The following is a 22,794-nucleotide window of genomic DNA, read 5'->3' as shown; positions in this document are numbered from 1 at the left end:
TTACCAGTCCCTGCTCTCCTGCAGTGGTGGCAGCAGGACAGATGCTAGGCTAGAAAAGCAGTGAAGTGCACGTTGGGCACTTTTGTCTTTTGAGAATTCTGTACCCCATCAGCTGCATTCTGCAAGCTGTGCTAGAAAGTGCCATCGAGTCACAGCTGACGTGCGTTGACCCCACAGGGTTTTCAAGGCACAAGACGTACAGAGGTGGTTGGCCGTTGTCTGCCTCTGCGTAGCCACCCTGGGCTTCCCTGGAGGTCTCCCATCCAAATACTAACCAGGGCCAACCTTGCTTAGCTTCCGAGGTCAGACAAGATTGGGCTAGCGTGGGCCAATCCAGGTCAGGGCGTTGTACAGAGTATGCAAAAGAACAACTTCTCATGAGCTTGTAATATTTGACATCGTTCAAGTTTTGTTAGGCTTGGGGGAGGACAAGAAGCCACATAAGGCACCGAAGCCCCCTCCTTTGGCCACTTGGAAACCTTATTCAGCCGCCACCACTTTCATCTGTTTTGCGGAGTTTCGGCAGGCCTTGCCCCCAGGCGTTCGTCCATACTGTGGCAACTATGTGGGCTAGAGACTTTACAGGAAATGAAAGCTGAGCGTCTCAAGATGTCTGATTCTGGGCCCTGATAACCACATTCCAGACTTTTCTTGCCCTCGTGTGGAAGTTCAGGATGCCCACAGCCCTGTCAGTTCAAAAGTTCATGTCCTCCTACTTTTACTTCAGTGATACTGCTCATTTATCCTACAGGCCATGAGCAATGTCACACCAGATACAACAAAAAATAAAGTCATTTAAATAACCAACCAGTTATCGCACTCGAGGTCCTTCAAATGTAATTACATGAGCAAAAATATTGGCTACAGCCAATGTAACTCCTAAACCCATGCCCAAAATGTATTCGGCTGTCCTCGGCCAGTGCCAGGGTTTTCTCGGCCCTGGCACTCACCTGGTGGAACTCTCTGCCAAATGACATCCGTGCCCTGCGGGACCTAGCTCAGTTCTGTGGGGCTTTTAAGACAGAGGTGTTCCACCAGGCTTATCTTTGAGGACAGCAGTGGTTTTTTAGTTATCCTGGCTCCTTCCTTCCTTCTTCCCAATTGGGAAAGGGTATTAAATTGTGTGTTTATTGGCGCCATCTGAATTTGTTATCTGAATTGTTTAGTTGAACTGTTAAGCCCCTTTTAACCTTAATTTTAATTATACATCATAGTATGTATCTTTGGAAATGTCATTCCCCGCCCTGAGTCCTGTCTGCAGGGAAGGGCAGGTTGTAAATCGAATGAAATAAATAATAAATAAATAATGCCTGCCAAGGGCTTCTTAACCATGTTTGATGTTAACAACCAATTATTATCACAGAAAAGAGGTGGGATCATAGAATCATCGAATCCCAGAGCTGGAAGGGGTCCTACAGGTCATCTAGTCCAACCCCCTGCTCAGTGCAGGATCAGCCTAGAGCATCCCTGACAAGCGTTTGTCCAGCCGCTGCTTAAAGACTGCCAGGGAGGGGGCGCTCACCACCTCCCTAGGCAGCTGATTCTTCTCCAGACTGAACATTCCCAAGTCCCTCAGCCTTTCCTCATAGGGCTTGGTCTCCAGGCCTCCCGATCATCCTCGTCACTCTCCTCTGCACACGCTCCATTCTGTCCACATCCTTTTTGAAGCAAGGCCTCCAGAACTGCACACAATACTCCTGGTGTGGCCTGACCAATGCGGACAATGACATCTTGTGATTTGGACGTTATGCCTCTGTTGATACAGCCCAAGATTGCATTAGCCTTTTTTATTGCTGCATCGCACTGGCTGCTCATATTTAACTTTCAGTCCACCCTTACTGCAAGATCTTGTTCACACATACTGCTACTCAGAAGTGACCCCCCCCCACTCCTCCTCACTGCTGCTGTATCTTGCCCACCATCCTGGCCTTCTCACTGTTGCTGTCCCTCCTTGGGCCACCCTGTAGACAGAAAAGAGGAGGTGAGGGGGATCTACCTGGGGCATGTGGCTGATGGCTCCAGAAATCTCAGGCCGGCTGCAATGAAGAGTTTGCATGTTCAGTGATGGAGACCCTTATGTTGAACAGCAAAGCAAACTGCTTGAAAATAGAAAGGCTTTCTCTGGTTTTGGTGCAAGTCCTGAGTGCTAGTGACAGCTCAGATGTGCAAAATCCTGGTTTATAAAGTCCCAGGAGACTGTTTAGGTAATGATGTTCCTGAGCCATTAGTAGGCAAGGAAACACACAATTCCTATGCTTGTCTGATCAGACAGGGAGCGGAAGAAGCAGTCAGAGTCCCCTGAAAATCAGAGAAACGTTCCACATTGGGTAGGCATGTTAGTCTGTTGTAGCAAAATCACACAGGAGTCCGGTGGCATCCTAAAAGACTAACAAAAAAGTTATCTCAGCATGAGTGAGAGCAAAATGAGCTCCAGGTCATGAAAGCTCATGGTGAAATACATTTTTGTTTGTCTTTAAGGTGCTGCTGGACTCCTGTGTGAAATTCAGAGGTGGTTTTAAAAAAACCCTGAAAGCGAAAAGCAATTATGACTTGGATTATTCTCAAACGCACTTTTACATCATGGCCACAAGAGGGCAGCCCTGCTCCATTCATGGAATCCTCCAGTACTTGTTTGCATTCCAATTGCCACTTTAAGCTATTGAGTGCTCACATAGCAAGGCTGCCAAGAAAAGCTGCCCGGAACAGATATTTCTGCATTTCTGTGAATGTGTCAGGTACAAACTGGCCCCTGTGGCCCTTTGGCTCTTTAGGATCAGACCCTAGGGAAGGGCTCTGGCCTTGAGTGTTCTTGATCCCACAGTGGCTAGAGGAAGAGTCCCAGACAAGGATCCCTGAAATGAAATGAAGCTTTCTTGAAAACGTCTATGCATCCTAGTCCAAGCTCATTCTCACTCATGCAGTCCCCAAGTTACCTTGGCCAGACCTGCTGATATAGTCAGGGTGCTCAAGGCAGAGAGTTCCACTGAGGGTGGAAGGAGAATTCTGCCTGGCCCGTCTCTGGCCCCCTTCCTTGTATTATCATTGATGCACAAGTGCACTGAATGTGAATCTGTGTGAATCAGGATGTCCCGTCACGTTTCCAGTCTCTGTGTTGTGCCTGGTTCACTTGAAGAGCCCACTGCATTCTCGGGTGTGTTTCTTGGTCTTTGTGACTTCCGGACTCATACTCATTCATCCCATTGAAGTGCAGCGTGGCCAACAATGTCCAAGGGGGGAGGACCCTGGAGGACAGCTGACCAGCTCCTTCCTCCACTGATCTTTGTAGAATGACTGCCTTCAAGTTGCCTTGAAGTGCTACCCATGAGAAGAGGCAGGGAGTGATTTTAGCATATGGGGCGTCAGGGACTCAGAGACAACAATGGAATTTTGAACCGTGGTTATTTTCGCCTGGAAGCTGCGCTGCTAAGAAATGCCGTCAAGTAGCGTGGCTGACCCGAGAAAGCGCTCAGTGTCCCTTGGCAACTAAGCAACTGGCTGTTTGGCTGTGGCGTTCAGCTGTTCGAGAAATGCGAGTTTTATTTTATTTATTTTATTTTTTTAAATACCCTCTCTCGTTCCTTGGAGGTCTGACCACCTGGGGACTATGGAGCTGTCCTACCTATAACAGGCCTTGGGTGCAGAGGGCCAGAGATGATTCCTACGGGCCTTCTGGCCAAGGGCTACTTCTAGGAATAGAAACCTAATAAAGGCTGAATTTTGTTACATATGGTTGTGTTGTCACAAGTTGTCAGATCCAGGGAAGAGAAGGGGAAATGTCACTCTTCCATACTCACAGGAGACGTTTGGTTGTGTATTAGCACTGCCACAATGTCATTTTGCAAAAGAAAAGATGAATCATGACTGATGCGTGCAGCATAGTCCTAAGTAGAGTATCTCCCCTTCAAGCCCATTGAAGTCAATGTTTAGGATTCTGCTGTGAAGCTACTGCATGGGCCGTTCATCCCCACTGGTAGAAAGACCATTTCTTTTTGTATATAAGGCATGTAATGAATGCATTCAGTGCACAGGCTTTACACACACAGGTGGGTTTCCAGGGCGTCTCCCCCTCCAGACCTTTCTCTGCTTCAGCAAAGTTGCACTGCTGTGTGTCCATCAGCCCTGCCAGGCGAGGTTCTGAGGTTTTTCAGAGGAGGTATTTTGTTGTTGCTCACGATCTGGAGGACTCAGGCCTGGTAAAGCTCTTTCTGGGTCGTTCCTCTTCAGACTGCAGGTGTAGGTGAGGGATGCAACTGAACACTCTTCTATAAGCGAGAAGATTTCCTGCACATAGAAAAGTAGTGTGTCAAGGGCCAGGCCAAGCTAGAATCCTTCTCCCTGACACCTTGTTTTCTATATGCAGGGTGTGTGGGAAGGCTCTTTTTTGGTATGGAGGAGCAAAGAGTGCCGTCAGCCCCCTTCTGAAGTGGCGCATTCCAGACGCAAGCTTGTCATCATCTTGAAAACTAGGCCTCAGGTCAGAGCCAAAAAAACCCCTAGCTCATTTTGCACCTGAGGCAAGAATGATCAGAGCCCAAAAAAACCTAGCTCATTTTGCACCTCAGGCAAGAATATAAAATTGTGCCCCCTAGACTTATACTTGGTCACTGCCACCAGTGAGAAGTCGCAGTTATTTTGGTAAAAAGTTATTTTGGTCACAGTTATTAGTTATTTTGGTAAAAAGATAAATGCGTAAATAACAAGAGTAACAACGCAAAGTTTGTGTCAGTCACAATATACTTTTTCCTGCACCCCTCAGCTTTGTGCACCCAAGGCAAGGGCCTCACTCGCCTTGCCCGTGTTCCAGCTCTGCCTCAGATAACCCTTGCTAAAATGTTGGCACCAAAACTCGGGTGCCGGCAAAAGTACAAATGTGTGTGAGGATTCAGATTTTGGAAGACTGACCAGACTTTCTCATTATAACATGTTGTGTTGTTTAACTGGGGAAGATGTTGACTCCTCCTGGCTTGCAGAGGTTTGATGGCTATTACCAGAGCAGCAGCCGTGGATCATCTCCATTGTTAGGCATACCCGTCCTCTTTGAATGTGTCCCGTCTCCTTTTAAAGCCATCTGAGTGACTGGCCATTGCCTCCTGCTGTGCATCCAGCTTTGGCCTGTGAACCACCAATTGCTGACCTCTAGCTAGCACTGGACAGGATGCAGTTCCCTTCTTATACTCCTCTCCCTCATTTTCTTCCTGCAGGAAATCGTTCCTGGCCAGCTGAGCCTCGAAGATCTTCTGGAAATGACAGACGAGCAGGTCTGTGAGACGGTGCAGAAGTTTGGGGCCAACAGAGAGGAGTGTGCCCGCCTCAACGCCTCCCTGTCCTGCCTGAGGAACGTCCATAAATCAGGTGCAGTGGGCTGGCTTCTGTTCTTCCTGTTGACTGACTGAAAATGCAAGACAAATTGGGGGAGGGAGTGGTCCTTAGGCCACTGTCCCTGCCCTTCTGCCTCACGCTTTGTTCACTGCAGGTCTTTGGCCGTATCGGAGGGAGAGGCTGTGTTCTGTAGTGGTTTGGTGTAGTGGTTAAGTGCGCGGACTCTAATCTGGGAGAACCGGGTTTGATTCCCCACTCCTCCACTTGCAGCTGCTGGATGACCTTGGGCAAGCCGTAGTTCTGATAAGAGCTGTTCTTGAAAAAGAGCAGTTTCTGTCAAGAGCTCTCTCAGCCCCACCTACCTCACAGGGTGCCTGTTGTGGGGAGGGGAAGGGAAAGGAGTTTGTCAGCCGCTCTGAGACTCCTTTGGGTAGTGAAGGGCTGGGTATAAATCCAATCTTCTTCTTCTGTAGTGGTTTAGAGCATTGGATCGAGGGAGGACCTGTTTTGGAATCCCTGCTTGACCCCTGAAGCTGACTGGGCCAATCTTTCTTTTTTGGCCTAACCTACCTCACAGGGTTGTAGTGGGGATAAAGGAATTGAGAGGAAACTCTGTACTTCACCTTGAACATGGATGTAAGGGATGGGGTATAAATATGACGAATAGAACAATTTAACTGATCTGGTTTCTCTCTCTGGCATCCCTCAAGTGAGAGATTTGTCATTCAGCTACTTGAAGGGGGAAGACCCTGACCTGGATAGTCCAGGCAAGCCTGATCTCAATCTCATCAGCTCTCAAAAAATAAGAAGGGTCGATCCTGGCAAGTAATTGGAAAGGCGACCTCCAAGGAATTCCAGAGGCGGGACACGGAGGCAGGCAATCAAGCCACCTCTCTGAAATATCCAAACCCCACTAGGGGTTGCCAGAAGTCACCATGGCTTCCAGACATGCAAACACACACACACACACACACACACACACAAACACCACAAAAAATAAGGGGGGAGGACAGCTTTAGCAGTACTGCTGTGTATCAAGATCCCCTTCATCCACATACTCATCCTGCCCGTGGTGTGCTAGCTAGGTTGTCCCCTGGATGGAGATGGCGAAACCACTTCTCAGCTGTTTCTGGGCTCTTGCAGAGTGGGAAAAGAGCACCTTGCCGGTTGGCAGCTTGGCTCGTCCACTTCCTCCGATCCCTTCCAGGATGCATCTGGCTTTGCTGAGGTGAGGAACTTCTCAGGATAGTTGAGCTGGACTGGAGTGGTCCAGGTTAGAAAGAAAAGTTGCTTTCTGTGGAATGCCCCTCCTCCCATTTTTTTTGGGGGGTCTGCAAAACGAGGGCAAAACATTCCATTGAGAGTTTGCAAAAAGAATGCACAGAAGGGGGAGGGGACTGAACACACCGGCCCACCCTGCCTATGTGCATTCACTGACGGTGTGGTATCAGGGCCTACATGTGAGCATACATTTGGTACTCTCACATGTATAGAGCCACAACCGGTGCGTTCCACCCAGAGCAAGGACAGTCGCTCAGTCCTGTATATGTTTCTGTTCTCAGAGTGTTTGAGAAGGTAAGTTTTCCACTGTTACGTATCACTACAAGAAGGGATGTGGGAACCTCTGACCTGACTCGTGTCACAAATATCTAGGTTGGCCCAAAGTATCCATCATCCTCTTAAATGGTCAGCTTTGTGAATCGCCGCATTGACTCTCCATGTTAAGCTTCAAGCCAGAGGAAGGCTCCTCCGAGCTAACTTACTATTGGTCGCTCCACAACGGCGACCAATCAGAACTGCGCCAATTCCCTGCGAGGGAAGAACTCTCATTGGTCGTTATTCGCACAACCTCATTGGTTGTGTATTGTAAAGAGGCGTGGCTACATTAGCCCGGGAATGTTTAAAAGGAGCCTAGCTCCCAATGTTAAACTGTTCTGGTTATGACTTCTTTCAAGCGCTTGTTCGTACCTACAATAAAGCTGACCACTTTTGCTGAAATCACTTTCCGGGTCTTTGTTAGCGGCGATCTAACACTTTTACCCAGTTGTAAGAGACGTACAGTGGCCTGTTGCCCTGGGTCTATACAGGAACATAAGCCCTGCAGGATTTTACCAAAGGTCCATCCAGTCCAGGTCCCAGAAGCTCACCAGATGTTTTAGGAAAGTGCACAAACATAGATCCCCCTGCCAACTGCTATTCAGAGGGATACTGCCTCTGAACATGGAAATCCCCTGTGACTATCATGGATAGAAATGCTGCTAATCTTCTTATCTGTGAATTTGTCTAATCCTCTTTCAAAGCAACACACACTAGGGCTGCCAAGTGGGGGCGGGTGGCGGGTAAACCCCCGCTTTGGAGGCCTGATTTCCGCCGCCGCCGTGGAATCGGGCCCCGGGGGGAACTCCACCCCCCGAAGTGCAGTGTATTCAATCACGTTGGGGGCGTGGCCCGGATCGTTGTAGGAAAAACTCTATGGTTTTCCCTCCAACGATCGGGGCCACGCGTCACTTCTGGTGATGTGCTGGTGGCGTGCGCATCCGGGGACGGCTCCCGGAGCCCGGCGAGTCTCCCCCGCCAGTGTTTTTTGGACTTGGCAACCCTAACACACACACACCAATGGCCAGTGCCATAGTTTGTGGCAAGAAATGCTACAAGCTGATTTTGCCTCTTTCAATGAGAATTTGGGATAATTCTTAGCATGCTCCCTCTCCCAGATCGATCAGGGGCTCTGGCTGCAGGGGAGCCTTGAACATGATTCTTTCTTGTCCGGCATAGGAGATCTCCTGGGATTACAACTGATCCCCATACTACATAAATCAGTTCCCCCGGAGGAAATGGTTACTTTCAAAGGTGGACTCTATGGGTGATTTCCCACAAGCGCTGCTCCGCAGTCACTCTTCTCTTTGGCCCGATGGTACATGTCAATTTCACGCAAGCTGCTGCACGACCGCATTTTGTCTCGCAACTTCGTGTGATTTTCCCTGCGTCTACTCAATCCTGTTTTTTGAGCTGTGGGGCAAAATGTGGGCTTGCAGCAGCTTGTGTGAAATTGACACGTACCATCGGGGCAAAAGGGAGGAGTGAGCGCGGAGCAGCACTTGTGGGAAATCACCCTATGGCATTAGAAAAGAACAAGAGTCCAGCAGCCCCTTACAGACTAACAAGATTTGTGGCAGGGGATGAGCTTTCGTGAGTCACCGCTGACTTCTTCAGATACAGGGACTCACGGAAACTCACTCCTTGCTGGAAATTTTGTTAGTCTTTAAGATGATACTGGATGCTTGCTCTTTTGTACTGCTACAGACAGACTCACATGGCTACGCATCTTGATCGATGGCGCTGCACCCCACTGAGGTCTCTCCCATCCCCAGAGTCCACCACCAAATCTCCAGGAATTTCCCAAATCAGAGCTGCCAGCCCTAAAGGCAGGAGTCGGGTTCGAACGTTCTGCCCAATAAATGCAAAGGGATGATTGACAGACACTTCTTTAAGTGATTTAACTTTCATCGCACTTCATAGATGATGTGAACTTTAGGATTTGCCCAGCATACCTCTCTTTGTTCTCCCTCACTGTCTTTTGCGGTGAGCTCATTCCCCTTGTTTATTAGATCCTAGAGCGAAACGGCCATGGATACCTTGGAAGAGGCAAAGCCTTCTCAAATGGCCCACACTGGCCTGTTGACTTTTTAAAACGTGTCTCTACAACAGTGGGGGGTAGCGGCAAACGCTAGGGATTCAGTGCCATTGCAGCAATAAAGAAGGAGAGAAGACCCAGCAGTTAGCCCTGCAAAAAAAAAAAAGGAGTGCCGCATTAGTAGGGCACCTGCAGTGATAAAAGCACCCCCCGCAGCCCCGGCCCCCTCAATGCCTGATTCCTCTTGAGAAAGTAAGCTTGCGTCTGGGCTGTACTACTTCTGACTGCAGGAGGGGGACGTGCAGGACGGAATGCCGTTCCAGACAACAACATCTCCCTAGGTACGGAAAATGAGATGCCGGCGTGAAGTACCCTGGCCTAGCCTTCTCCATGACTTGCGAGTTTTTCTATGTGCCCTGAGCTTCTTTTGCTTTGTCGGGAGTTGCTTTCCCATATAGGTCTTGGGTGCAGATGTAGGGCTGTCAACTTCCAGGTGGCACCCGGAGATCTCCCGCTGTTACAGTTGACCTCCAGACAGCCAAGATCAGTTCCCCTGGAGATTTGGGGGGGGGGGGAGAAAAGGGCTGCTTTGGAGGGTGGGTTCTGTGGCATTATATCCTGCTGAGGTTCCTCCCCTTCCCAAGCTCCCCCCCCAAAAAATCTCCAGTTATTTCCCAGTGCAGAGCTGGCAACCCCACATCCTCCTGCAGGTTTAACTGGGACAGCACAGATGCAGCCTGATCTTCTCTCCCAAGTTCAAATTCTTGACATTGCCGCTTTCTACAACCCTAGTTTCAATTTGTTGCTCAGATAAACAAACCGTACTCTTTCCTAAAGGGCAGGAATGAAGGCAGGTAGTGGTCAAACTAGGGCTGCAGAGACCTGAGTTCAAATCAAATCCCCACTTGTCAGGCCCTGTCATGCTCTTTCAGCCTCCCCTACCTTACAGGGCGGTTGTGAGCATCAAATGGAGGCGAGGGGAACTGTGTGTGTCGCTCCCTGGTGGAGGGGCAGGTTAAAAAGGTGGTAGAAATACAGACCCCATTGTAGTTCCTTGGGGGCCTCACTCTACCGTGTCGAGAATGCAGCCACAATCTCCTGTGGTCCTTCAGCTGAACAGTCTCATCCTGATCCAGAGATCTTCTCCAGTCCGTTTTGTCAAGGCAGGGATTGGTTCTGTGGGCAAAGAACGCCACATTCTCAGAGTTCAGGCTGATAGTTGCCACCCACAAGATGGATGGCAGTAGCAAAGGTCAGTGTCACAGACAGTGCCCAGGGGGTGATCAATGCAGGTTAACCTGTTCTCCATCAGCCATAAAATCGGTTTAAAAATAGGCTGGGGAAACTTGACAAACAATGCCAGTCACACTGCTTTGAACAGGGCGGAAAAACACCCATTCGGAGGGGCTCTGCCACCGGCTGCACAGATCTGCTCCGTTCATTTGCTGCTTGTGAGCAGCAGAGGGCGCTGTGAGGTAACAAAAAGTCCTCTCCGCAGCTGTGAGGTTCGGCAAGCGCAGAGGGAGTCTGTGCTTGCCTCGGAGTGAGCTTGAGGACCGCTCAGGCTACTACTGGTAACCACTTGCCGTGCAATGTTTGCATGTATGTTCTCCGGCAGATGATCATGGCCGTGTTAGAAGCTAGTTTCTGTGGCATCTCTCTATCTAGTCATTTAGGGCTGGTGAAAAAGATGGGCAGAGCTGGGCCTGCAGCTCTCTGTGGTCCTTCAGAAGGTCCACTGCTAACGGGAACTGCTGGACCCTTATCCTGCCTCCCTGTCGGAGGAGGGGCTGGTGTTCTTTGTTGTTCAGTCGCACAGTCGAGTCCGACTCTTCGCGACCCCATGGGCCAGCTCCCGCCAGGCCTTCCTGTCTTCCGCCGTCCTCTGAAGTTGGCTCAACTTCATGTTCGTTGCATCTATGACACTGTCTAACCATCTCATCCTTTGCCGTCCCCGTCTTCTTTGACCTTCAATCTTTCCCAGCTTCAGGGTCTTCTCCAGGGAGTGCTCCCTTCTCATTGGGTGGCCAAAGTATTTGAGCTTCAGTTTCATCATCTGGCCTTCCAGGGAACAGTCAGGGTTGATTTCTTTTAGGATTGACTGATTTGATCTTCTTGCAGTCCAAGGGACTCTCAAGAGTCTTCTCCAGCACCATAGTTCAAAAGAATCTATTCTTCTTGTGGTGATCTGGGATCCCAGGAACGTGAAGTCTGTCACTACTTCTATGACTTCCCCTTCTATTTGCCAAGGAGTGATGGGGCCGGATGCCATGATCTTAGTTTTTTTGATGTTGAGCTTCAAGCCCACTTTTGCGCTCTCCTCTTTTACCCTGGGCAAGAGGCTCTTTAGGTCCTCTTCACTTTCTGCCATTAGAGTGGTATCGTCTGCATATCTGAGGTTGTTGATCTTTTCAACAGGTATGCACCTTCCTGTTCAAAGACCTTTTGACAGTGATCTTTCAAAAAAGATTGGTACCGAACCAGATTTCGGGACCATTTCAGCACAGCGGGGGAGGGGGGGTGGACACACAGGAAGTGGGATGGGTCCTGTTAAGCAAGAGGCTCTTTAGGTCCTCTTCACTTTCTGCCATCAGAGTGGTATCGTCTGCATATCTGAGGTTGTTGATCTTTTCCCCAGCGATCTTAATTCTGGCTTGTGATTCATCCAGGCCAGCATTTCGCATGATGTACTCTGCATATATATTAAATAAGCAAGGCGACAATATACATCCTTGTCGTACTACTTTTTCTATGCTGAACCAATCAGTTGTTCCATATCCGGTTCTAACTGTCGCTTCGTGACCCTTATACAGGTTTCTCAATAGACATGTGAGGTGTTCTGGTACTCCCATCTCTTTAAGGACCTGCCATAGTTTGTTGTGATCCACAGCAGCAAAGAAAAGAAAACTTGGCTGTGTTTTGCTCCTTTTCCCAGGCACTCTCCCACTGGGAATTGGGAACGTGCTCCCAAGAATGTCCTGATGGAAGCTGCTGGGCCGCTCTCCCGTTTCATTGTAGAGAAGGAGGACTGGGAGGGATGGCTCAGCCCCTGGGGAGGAGTGGAGCTGTGGCCGCTGCATTGCTGAGCATCCCTCACGTCCAGGCTGTCCCTGCAGTAGGACTGCAGGGGAGGATTAGCTATCGGAGGTTTCAGCTTCGAATCACAGAATCACAGAGTTGGAAGGGGCCATACAGGCTATCTAGTCCAACCCGGTGCTCAATGCAGGATCAGCCTAGACTAGAGCATCCCTGACAGAGGTATAGATTCCCCCCCCTTTTTTCTTTTCCCACACCTGCATCTTGCCGTAGTGGCTGTGGCAAGAATGGCACCAACGTGCAACAGGTATGCACCATCCTGTTCAAAGGCCTTTTGACAGTGATCTTTCCAAAAAGATTTGGGGACCATTTCAGCACAGCGGGGGCGGGGGTGGGCGGGGTGGAAACACAGGAAGTGGGATGGGTCCTGTTAAGTATGCAACTAAACAACGAAGTAAGTAACAAGTGATTCAGCTTTATTGAGAACGAGAACTTCCAAAGATCACACAGCATCAGACGACATGACAACACACAGAAACAACAGTGGAGCGTAGCTCCTTTTAAACTCTCCCGGGCTGGTGTAGCCACGCCCTCACATAGTTAAGGTCCAATCGTATTACAAAGATGACAACCAATAAACACAGTTTCCTCCAGCACAGTTCTCTTACATTTGATTGGTTACTGAACAAGCTTCAGCCAATGGTGGTGTTCCAGATTACAATCCGGCTGAGGTTTCAAGTGGGTACCCATTTATCTACTTGCAACTAATTACTTTCGAACCGCTGGGTGGGCGGGAGCTGGGATAAAGGTCGAGAGCTCACCTCGACCGCGGTGGTGCTCGAACAGCCATAGTGGCTGCCCGAGTGATGTTACTAAAGCAGGCGTTTTACTGCCTGTGCCACCGCTCCCTAAGTTATTTGTGTGAGGCCACAGGTTCCGTACACCCAGTGCTCTGTCGTGGTAGCCATTTCTGGGATTTCAAGGTAAACGCTGTCTAGCATTCTCCTTTTTAAGAGGAGTCAGCAGCAAACCTGCAGCTACTTGAAGATGTAGCAAGGATGTAGTCACTAGCAATGGCTCAGCACAAGTCTGATGCGGCTGCCTCTGGCTTCTTGGCTTTGTTTGACTCTTGGCCATTGTGGCAGCAGCTGCTTTTTGGTGGACAGACCTCTTTGCTAAAGGCAAACCAGCAGGAAAACGCAACTTTCAATCAAAGGACACCCACAAAAACTGCAGAGGAGTAGTTCACACATGCCAAGTGTATTACTTCATTATTGTACATTTTATGACCCAGAGGCAAAGGCTCCATTGAAAAGCCATGTCGATATGATACAGGATGGGATGAAAAGTTCTGTCTAAAGTGTTAGATCTGCCCATTCACACATGGAAGCCTGCACTGCATGTTGTGAAGAACCTGTATGTGTGAATCACATACAGAAAATGTCGTGACAGTTTGACTGCTTGGAGGCAAGTCCAGCAGCATCTTTTCAGTCCAGAAAAATTTTCACATGGGGAGGGTTAAATTGGTTTGGATATAAATTCGTGATTGTCCAACTCCCCTTGGCTTGATTGGTAAATGAATTGCCAACGTCATGGAATATGTACCAATGATACAAAAAAGTCACCCCCTGAGCTTCTAAATAGCATGTATGTGTGTATGCTGCACGCACATGCGTGGCATGTAGGCATGTTCTCGGTTGGCTGGTTGGGGAATTTAGTTTAGGGGCCAACTGGGAAGGTCAGGCATATTGCATAGGCAAATGTGCAGTGCTTCTGGACTCGTTGAATTGGTTCTTTTCCTTTCTCCCTCCAAAAGGTCACATTTACATTTTATTCCATTATGCATGGCTTGCCTTTGGGGCATACGTGATTTTTTTGTTCCCCCTAACCTGGAAATTCCTGCCTAGATTGATTGCTCAAGCCAGGAGCTAGGGTATTGGTTTTCTTTGTAAATTATGGTCCCATTTTACAAGAATAAGTTCTGAATTTTTAGCAGTCAAACTCTTCCATCAAGATTCAGTGAGGTGTTATAAATATTTTGGAAGTATCCGTCTGCTGGACTGTGGTGCTGGATAAGGGGCCGAAGCTCTAGGGAAACTGTTTAACAGCTCACGTGTTGAGTGCCATTAAGAGTGAGATCTCTGCCTGTTTCAAAGGCTCTGAGCAGGACACCACTGCTGGATCGAGAAGAGCTGGCATTCAGTACGGGAATTGTGACCCTCAGGTCAAGAAATGTGCCCGTCCCACGCCTAGATTGATAAACATCAACTATGACAATGTATCATAGATGCATATGTGCTGGTGTAGCCTCATTTTTAATTAGAAAAGCTTTAGAGCAAAGGGTCTCCTCTTGCAATGCAACTGAATATTGGAAGGTGGAGAAATCCTTAGGTTGAGGCTGTTAACTTCCCGGCTTTGGGCGGCACCGGTCAACTTGTGAATGTCATTCATTCGTAGACCTTTATTGGCATATCATCAGTCATAAAACAAATTAGAACATTGTACCATAAAAATTAAGGGCCGAGATTCCGTATAAATTAGGTGCAGTTAAGAACAGTACTATCTAAAATGTTGTACTTTAAGAACTTCTGTGAGAAATTTGGCAGTATCATTGGTGATCTTAGGGACCAAAGTCATTCAAAAGAAATTGGCATTTTGACTTATTATTCAGATAACGTTTAGGATGCAGCTTTGGAGCAAAGGGGCTCTTCTGATAATGCAACTGAATATTGGAAAGTGGAGAAATTCTTAGGTTGAGGCTGTTAACTTTCCAACTTTGGGCAGCACCGGTCAGATAACGTTTAGGATGCAGCTTTGGAGCAAAGGGGCTCTTCTGATAATGCAACTGAATATTGGAAAGTGGAGAAATTCTTAGGTTGAGGCTGTTAACTTTCCAACTTTGGGCAGCACCGGTCAACTTGTGAATGTAACGCCTGCATTGGTGAGGAAGAACATTTGGTTCCTATATTCTCTCCTGTATCAATTGCTGGGGACTAGGGTTGCCAAGTCCTTACTGTATGTAGAGCGGGGGACTCCAGTGCTGCTCTGGGAGTCCGCGCACCGCAATTATGTCACCCGGAAGTGACGCAACAATGTCAGGCATGCCAGGGGCGGTGTCACAATCATCCGAGGGAAAACCATAGAGTTTTCCCTCGGATGACCGTGGCCCCGCCCCCAACGCGCCCGACGCAACTGCGTCACTTCCGGGTGACGTGCTGACACCGGGCACGTTGCGTGCTTTGGGGGTGGGGTTCCCCCCGGGGCCCGATCCGCCACCGGTGGGGAACGGGCCTCTTGGGCGGGGATTTCCCTGCCCCCCGGGGGGACTTGGCATGCCTACTAGGGACTGAATATCCAGGTACACAGGACCTCATTCACCTCAGGATCACAGTGTGTGTCGAAAAGGGTTATCAGCATCCTCCACACACCATCACCCCAACTTGAAAGCCCCCCCAGGGGGGCATCTGCCCGATTAGAAGCTCTGTACATATTGATGGAGTACACAACGATTTTGCTGATGAGGCAAATAATGCTCACCTTGAGCTGCTTCAGGTCAGGAAAACACACAGGCAGTGGGGGGGGGGGAGGATAACACCTTCTCCCTGTGCACTGTAATCCTGAGCCAAATTGGGCCCTGCATGCAAGGAACTTGTGTTCCGCTAGTGAATTCGCAATGGCCCTTGTGGCAGATTCTACCCAAGGGCTGCTTTTTGTTAGGGTTGCCAGCTCTGGGTTGGGAAACACCTGGAGACTTTGGGGGTGGATCCAGGAGAGGGCGGGGTTCGGGGAGGGGAGGGACCCCAGCAGGGTACAATGCCGTGGAGTCCGCCCTCCAAAGCAGCCATTTTCTCCTGGGGAACTGATCTCTGTCATCTGGAGATCAGTTGTAATAGTGGGAGATCTCCAGGCTTCACCTGGATGTTGGCAGCCCTACTTGTCATGCGTTGAGTTCCTTTATCAGCTGACTAGAAGAGGGAGCATATAAGAGGCCTACGTCTGGCACCAACCCACCGCAAGCTGGGCAGATGCAAATGCCTGAGCAGCAGGAGTTCTGGAGGCACCTGACACGTGAGAGGTTCTGGAAGGAACAAAGGGTGTGGGCTTCTTGTGCTGGGGTGGGTGGAAAACTTTCTGGACTGGGCTGAGTATCTCATGTGGGCTTTCCATCGTCAACCTTTGGAACCGAAAGCCCTGGCAGCCGTAGGCTTGTGGCGAAATCCTTTGCAGCCTGAAATGAGGAAATGAGCTCTTAATTTAACCCAATGGTTTTCCCCTTTGTTTTAAGGCAGGGGAGTACGGGGAGGGGGGTAGGCAGGGGAAAAGAAGAAATTAAAATGCAGCAGGAAGGCATTGATTTTGTGCTTCAAAGGAGGCTGGGAGGAAGTGCCTGGCTGTGTCTGGCCCTGGGAAAACCTGCCACAAACTCGGGCCTGGCATCGAGGCTGCCCAGCAAGGAAGTTGGCTTCTGGAGTCTTGTTTATGTTACAAGTGGAGAAATCTCACCCTTTCTGTAATTACAGTTCCACTTGCATTTGGCTCTCCCTTGGCTGCCTCATCTTCCCTGCTTCCCTCATGCGTGACATTAAATGTGCCACTCTTTAAAAAAACACACACACACACACAAATGGGGGGGAGACTTTAAAGCATACACAAACAGGCTGCTTTTTATAGCAATCACGGGTCTCGGTTTAGACGGGTTACTCTGGGAGCAAGACAACGCGGTGGCTCTCTAGAGGATCATGACCCAGCAGAGTGGTCTCCACAGCCTACCTGAGGGTCCTGATCCAAGGCTGAACATTAGAGCTGGCGCATAATTTGTGTGTGTGTCATTTAATAGAAAGATCCAGGGCTATTTTTGGGCAGAAACGCACAGGAACGAAGTTCCGGCTGGCTCCCGAGTTGGCCACGCCCAGCAGGAACTCATTAGCATAATAGGCCACACCCAACAGCAGAGACTCATTAGGATTGGCTACATTGGGGGGGGGCTAACATGCAAAGGAGTTCCTGCTACAAAAAAAGGCCCTGGGTTTTGACAACAAACAAGTAAACAGAATAAGAAGGGAAAGGTGGGTGTGGCTGGATGACCACACTTCTGGTAACATGGGGGTGCGGTCTAATGTGCTAATGAGCGGTGCTGTCAGGGTGTGGCCTAATATGCTAATGGGTTTTGCTGTTGGGTGTGGCCTATTATGCTAATGAGTCCCTGCTGGGCTTTTTCTACAAAAAGAGCCCTGGCAAAGATCAATGTGGCTCGCAACTTTAAAGACGGATAAAAACGTCTGCTGTCCTTGGCAGATGTGGAACCACGCAAAGGGTAGTACAACATCAGGAGCCCAAAGAGAAGCCTGCTTCAGGCTAGGGTTGCAAGTTCTGGCTTGGGAAATTCCCGGAGATTTGGGGATGGGGGCTGGGGAAAAGGTGGGGGTTGGGGGATAGTGTTCATCCTCCAAAGCAGCCATTTTCTCCAAGGGATTTGACCTCCTTCGTTTGGAGATCACTGGTCATTCCAGGAGATCTTCAGGCCCCACCTGGAGGTTGGCAACCCTACCTCAGGCACACAAGTTGTCATAAGAAATGATCCTGTGTGTGTGTGTGTGTGTGTTTGGGGGGGGCAACAAAATACGGCGTGTCGGCTGCTCTGTCTGTGCCCTGTGAATGCAGCATCGTAACACAGAAGCTGGTGGCGGGTGCCAGATTTGGCATTTTAAAAATGGTTTGCTTTCTTCCATTCTTTGAAAACAAGCCTCCAGCCCTGAAGGTGTTGCTTCTCAAGCTCTGAGCCATGCTGTTCTTGGCAGATGCAGAGCCCCTGCTAGGGACAGTGTGCAAAGTTCCGGGGCATTTGCGCTAAAGTGGCTGCACGCCCTTTAAAATGCGGCATATCTTTTATAGTCACCGCCGCATTAGATGGAAGGCCCAAGATTGATATTAATAAATTAGGATAAGGTACTCTGTCAGTGTCAGTTTAATGAGTCATTAATTAGAGCCATCCAGTTTCCTAGGACATGTCTCCATGGGAGTAATGTGCTTGCATGGAGGTAGGAGATTGCAGGGCACCGTGACATGGCTTCCATTATTGGGGGGGAGCCTCTGTAGCTTGTGTTGAGGTAGGGCAGAGTATGGAGATGGACCTCAGCTATTCAGCTATGCTGACTAATGCTCATGTTACATGGAGTTCTGTTCTTCTTTCCTCTTTTTTTCCTTTTGGAAACTTTAATACAAAGCTGCGTTGGTAAGGCTGTATTTGAGCAGGAGCCAGACAGGCAGGAAGAGGCTTGGCTTCTTCACAGTTCAGTCCTTTTCTAGCTCAGAATCACCTGTCACAAGCTCGCCCTTTAAAATGCGGCATATCTTTTATAGTCACCGCCGCATTAGATGGAAGGCTCAAGATTGATATTAATAAATTAGGATAAGGTACTATGTCAGTGTCAGTTTAATGAGTCATTAATTAGAGCCATCCAGTTTCCTAGGACATGTCTCCATGGGAGTAATGTGCTTGCATGGAGGTAGGAGATTGCAGGGCACCGTGACATGGCTTCCATTATTGGGGGGGAGCCTCTGTAGCTTGTGTTGAGGTAGGGCAGAGTATGGAGATGGACCTCAGCTATTCAGCTATGCTGACTAATGCTCATGTTACATGGAGTTCTGTTCTTCTTTCCTCTTTTTTTCCTTTTGGAAACTTTAATACAAAGCTGCGTCGGTAAGGCTGTATTTGAGCAGGAGCCAGACAGGAAGAGGCTTGGCTTCTTCACAGTTCAGTCCTTTTCTAGCTCAGAATCACCTGTCACAAGCTACCCCCCCCCCATGGATGTAAAAAAGCAATTCTGCAAGCATTGCAAACAACATGTTCAAAACCTGGTCGCCCCACTTGCGTTTGCTTTCATATTCAACATACATGTGGCTACTTGTTTGTCCATAATTTTAAAACGGGCAATATTTTGAGTGCATTTGCATCCACACTGTTGGCGATGTTTACCGTCACACAGACAGCTGGCTAGTTGCTGCTGTAGGCGGCTATCTGGAGTTGACTAGGTTGCTTGGGTTGAGGGAAATGGTAGCTTTCTCTGTCTTTCAGCTCAGTTCAGGAGGTGGTAAAAACTACAGTTCCCATCATCCCGTTTTGAGACACCATGCTGGCCAAGAGAGAAAGGAATACTTTACTGGGGAAAAGGCCTGTCCTTTGTTTAGAGAACTATCCCCTGTGGTAGATTTATCCCTCTTCAAAAAGCTATAGTTTATGGCTGATATAAAGTGGGCAGCTATGTTTGCATGTATACCCCTGCTTTTTTGTGAGTGTCCTGTTAAACACTTGGCAAATGCTACAGTTCTCCCAGACTTACAATTGATCTCTGGACTACACAGATCATTTCCCTTGGAAGGTGGGCACAATGTCATTATACCTTGCCCTTCCCAGACCCCACCCTTAAATTTCCAGGAATTTCCTAACTTGGAGTTAGAAACTCTAGCAAATGCCCACTGAACCTTTTTGAGTGGATCAACAGGGATGGCCACAAAATATAGGTGATTTTAGGTCAGATATAAATGATCTCCCCATCGTTAGTGGAGAGATGCGGGGAAGCAAGAGGCAGACAAATGTCTTTCCCCCACATCCCAGAAAAGTAAAAGCTTCTTGGGGAAGGTGATTTAGGGTTGAAACGGAACCACAAGGAAAGGGTTAAAGTGGTGTCTCACCACAATCTCTTCTTCCTCTCAGCTTAAGACGCTTCAAGAGTGATTTTAAATTAAAACGTGGAGGGAAGTATGAAGTATGCAAAGCAGCATAGAAAGTAATGAAACCTGTAGAGAAAAGTTTTCTTGGGCTGAAATTTCTGTAGGAACATGCAAACTTTAAGTTTACCTGGATGTTTTCAGCCAGATGTTAGCCTAATAACAAATACTACCCTCTCTATCCTTGTAGCTCTTAGAAGCAGCTGGAAGCAGCAGCTGGGCATCAGTGATGTCTTGAGATGTTTGACACACACAAAAAATGGTCATGTTGTCCAAGTCAGCATTGGTGTGTGAAGTCTTTGCAGAATCAGGGAAGCAGCTCTTAACAGGATGAAGCTCTACCCGCCAAGGGGGTGCTTAGTTGTTTATCTAGATGTGGCAAAACTTTGGCTGCCTGATTCTTTAGAGAAGAGAGAGTTGCCTGGCTTTTAATTTTTAAAACAAAACAGAACCTTGAGGAACTTTTGGCAGCCAGGATTATTCTACTGCAAAACTTGTCCTGATGGCTGGAGGTACTTGACTCCTTGGAAGAAGCCTGCAGATGGAGAGACAAACCCACAATGCATAGGTGGAAACAAACAGCATGACATCTTTATATGTGCTTCATTTAAAATATTTATTTGGTGAGAGCATTAAATATGCTTCTGCCACCATGTCTGGCCCCATCCTGGCTACCATCATGCTCAGCCCACTCCTTATTTGCCCTATGAGGTCAGCAGCACTGACCCCCTCCCATACAATTCAGTGTTACCTCTAAGCTGAGTTAGTGTGAGCTAGCTCACAGTTTTTTAACCTCCGGCTCACAGAATTTTGTCTTAGCTCAGGAAGGATGGCTCCAGAGCAAACTAATTTTTGCAGGAGCCAAATCGCTCACTCACAACTTTAATGCCAGTAGCTCACAAAGTAGAATTTTTGCTCACAAGACTCCACAGATTAGAGGGAGCATTGGTTGCAATATGGCTACAATCCTCGTGACCTACATGGTTACAGCGAGCAAACATATGCAAACATTTTTACTACTTTAAAGAGCTATATGTAAGAGCCAGTCTGGTGTAGTGGTTAAGAGCGTGGACTCTAATCTGGGAGAACTGGGTTTGATTCCCCACTCCTCCACATGCAGCTGCTGATGTAACCTTGAATCAGTTACAAGTTCTGTTGTATGGCTGTTGGGTGTCTGTTGTGAGGAGGGGAAGGGAAAGGAAATTGTAAGCTGCTCTGAGACTCTGAGTGAAGGGTGGGGTATAAATCCAATCTCCTTCTCTTCTTTCTCTTCCTCCTCCACTACTACTACTACTAGTGCTACTACTGCTACTACTACTTGCTCCTCCTCTTCTTCCTCCTCTTCTTCTTGTGGGCTAGGAAAAAATGTAAGATCATCTATTTGTTTCAAATGGGGAGGGACTCTGACTCAGTGATAGAGCATCTGCTTGGCATGCAGAAGGTGGCAGGTTCAATGCATCTTGAGTTTAAAAAAATAAGGCAGTAGGTGATGTGAAAGACCTCTGCCTGAGACCCTGGATGCTCCTCCTCTTCTTGTGGGCTAGGAAAAAATGTAAGATCATCTATTTGTTTCAAATGGGGAGGGACTCTGACTCAGTGATAGAGCATCTGCTTGGCATGCAGAAGGTGGCAGGTTCAATGCATCTTGAGTTTAAAAAGATAAGGCAGTAGGTGATGTGAAAGACCTCTGCCTGAGACCCTGGAGAGCTGCTGCCAGTCTGAGTAGACAATACTGACCTTGGTAGACCAGTGGCCTGATTCAGTATAAGGCAGCTTCATGTGTTCATGTGTGTTCAAGTTAACAGCCCAACTTTCCACCACTTAAGTCATCCAGGGGGCTTATGAATATATTTGAACAAAGTAATTTTCAGATGCGTTAGGAGGGAGGTTTCCAGCTTTAGCTTAGGCCATTGTTGCAAATTTGCGGGTGTTTCTTGGAGAGGGTGTGTGTGGCTCAATAGGGATGTGATGCCACAGAGTCTGCTGCTTCCTTCAGGGGACCTGGTCTCTCTGGTCTGGAAATCAGTTGTAATTCTGGCATAACTCCAGGCCCCACCTGGAGGCTGGCAACCTGCAGGTCTTCCACAATAGCCCTAAATCAACAGACTCCCTCATCCATGTCTCATGTCCCCATCCTCTGTTATCACTTCTTGGTGCAACCTCAACCACGGCAGGGTCCTCTAGAAAACACACACATATCTATGACCAGTTGATGAATGGACCAAATAACATGGTGGGTTAGGGCCATGGGTCTTCCACAATAGCTCTAAATCAACAGACTCTCTCATCCATGTCTCATGTCCCCATCCTCTGTTATCACTTCTTGGTGCAACCTCAACCACGGCAGGGTCCTCTAGAAAACACACACATATCTATGACCAGTTGATGAATGGACCAAATAACATGGTGGGTTAGGGCCATGACTGCCGTGCTGTTCTTGACAATGGTAGAAAGTATGTTGAAGACATCTCCAGTTACTGGGACTGCGCAGAACACTCAGAGATGCCTCACACGTTCAAAACAAAGGGCCAACGCACTGCAGATCAAAACCAGCCATATCTCCCTGATGGGCTCATACATAGATTTAGGGAGCCGGCAGTGTATATCCTAATGAAGAGGCATTATCTGCTGCATAAAAGTGACAAATGGAACCCCATTCATCTTCTCCACACCTTCCGTTCATCAGGAGAGATAATGGGATTCCCCCCCCCGCCCCCATTGCTGGGCATTTATCTGACAATTACATTCACGAGCTAAACTTGATTAATTGTCCGGGTGCTTTTTATTGCAGTGCGTTTCCTCTGTTTATATGGTTCGTATTAATCACAATTTTTAAAAAACGATCGTCGCAATCACTGCCCTCAGATTACCCCTTCTGCCAAAGCAGACAATGTGCGGGGTTAAGTACCAACCACCCCCTCCCCAAGTGATTTATGGGAGGAGACCGACCTGGGAACAGAGGGGGAAAGAACTTCAGCTTCCTTCTGCTATCAATAAACCTTCAGTGCCTAGAAGGACATCAGGGAGCCTTTTCGGCTGGAGAAATTCTTCTCTCTCTCCCCCCCCCACAATGCAAA

General features: G+C 48.4%; 1 protein-coding gene across 1 annotated transcript in view; it reads left to right on the top strand.

Moving 5' to 3' along the window:
* The window catches only part of KSR2 (kinase suppressor of ras 2), a 237,542-nt gene that overhangs the window by 1,043 nt on the left and 213,705 nt on the right, over window positions 1-22,794 (top strand). Inside the window, 1 exon segment of the mRNA XM_015413417.1 lies at window positions 5,202-5,352. Coding sequence (XP_015268903.1) covers window positions 5,202-5,352 — 151 coding nt within the window.

Source organism: Gekko japonicus, unplaced genomic scaffold, assembly GCF_001447785.1.
Source record: "Gekko japonicus isolate JY-2015 unplaced genomic scaffold, Gekko_japonicus_V1.1 scaffold85, whole genome shotgun sequence".
Classification (NCBI taxonomy): Eukaryota; Metazoa; Chordata; class Lepidosauria; order Squamata; family Gekkonidae; genus Gekko; species Gekko japonicus.
The sequence above is the reverse complement of the archived record's forward strand: the minus strand, read 5'-3'. Positions and strand labels throughout refer to the sequence as shown.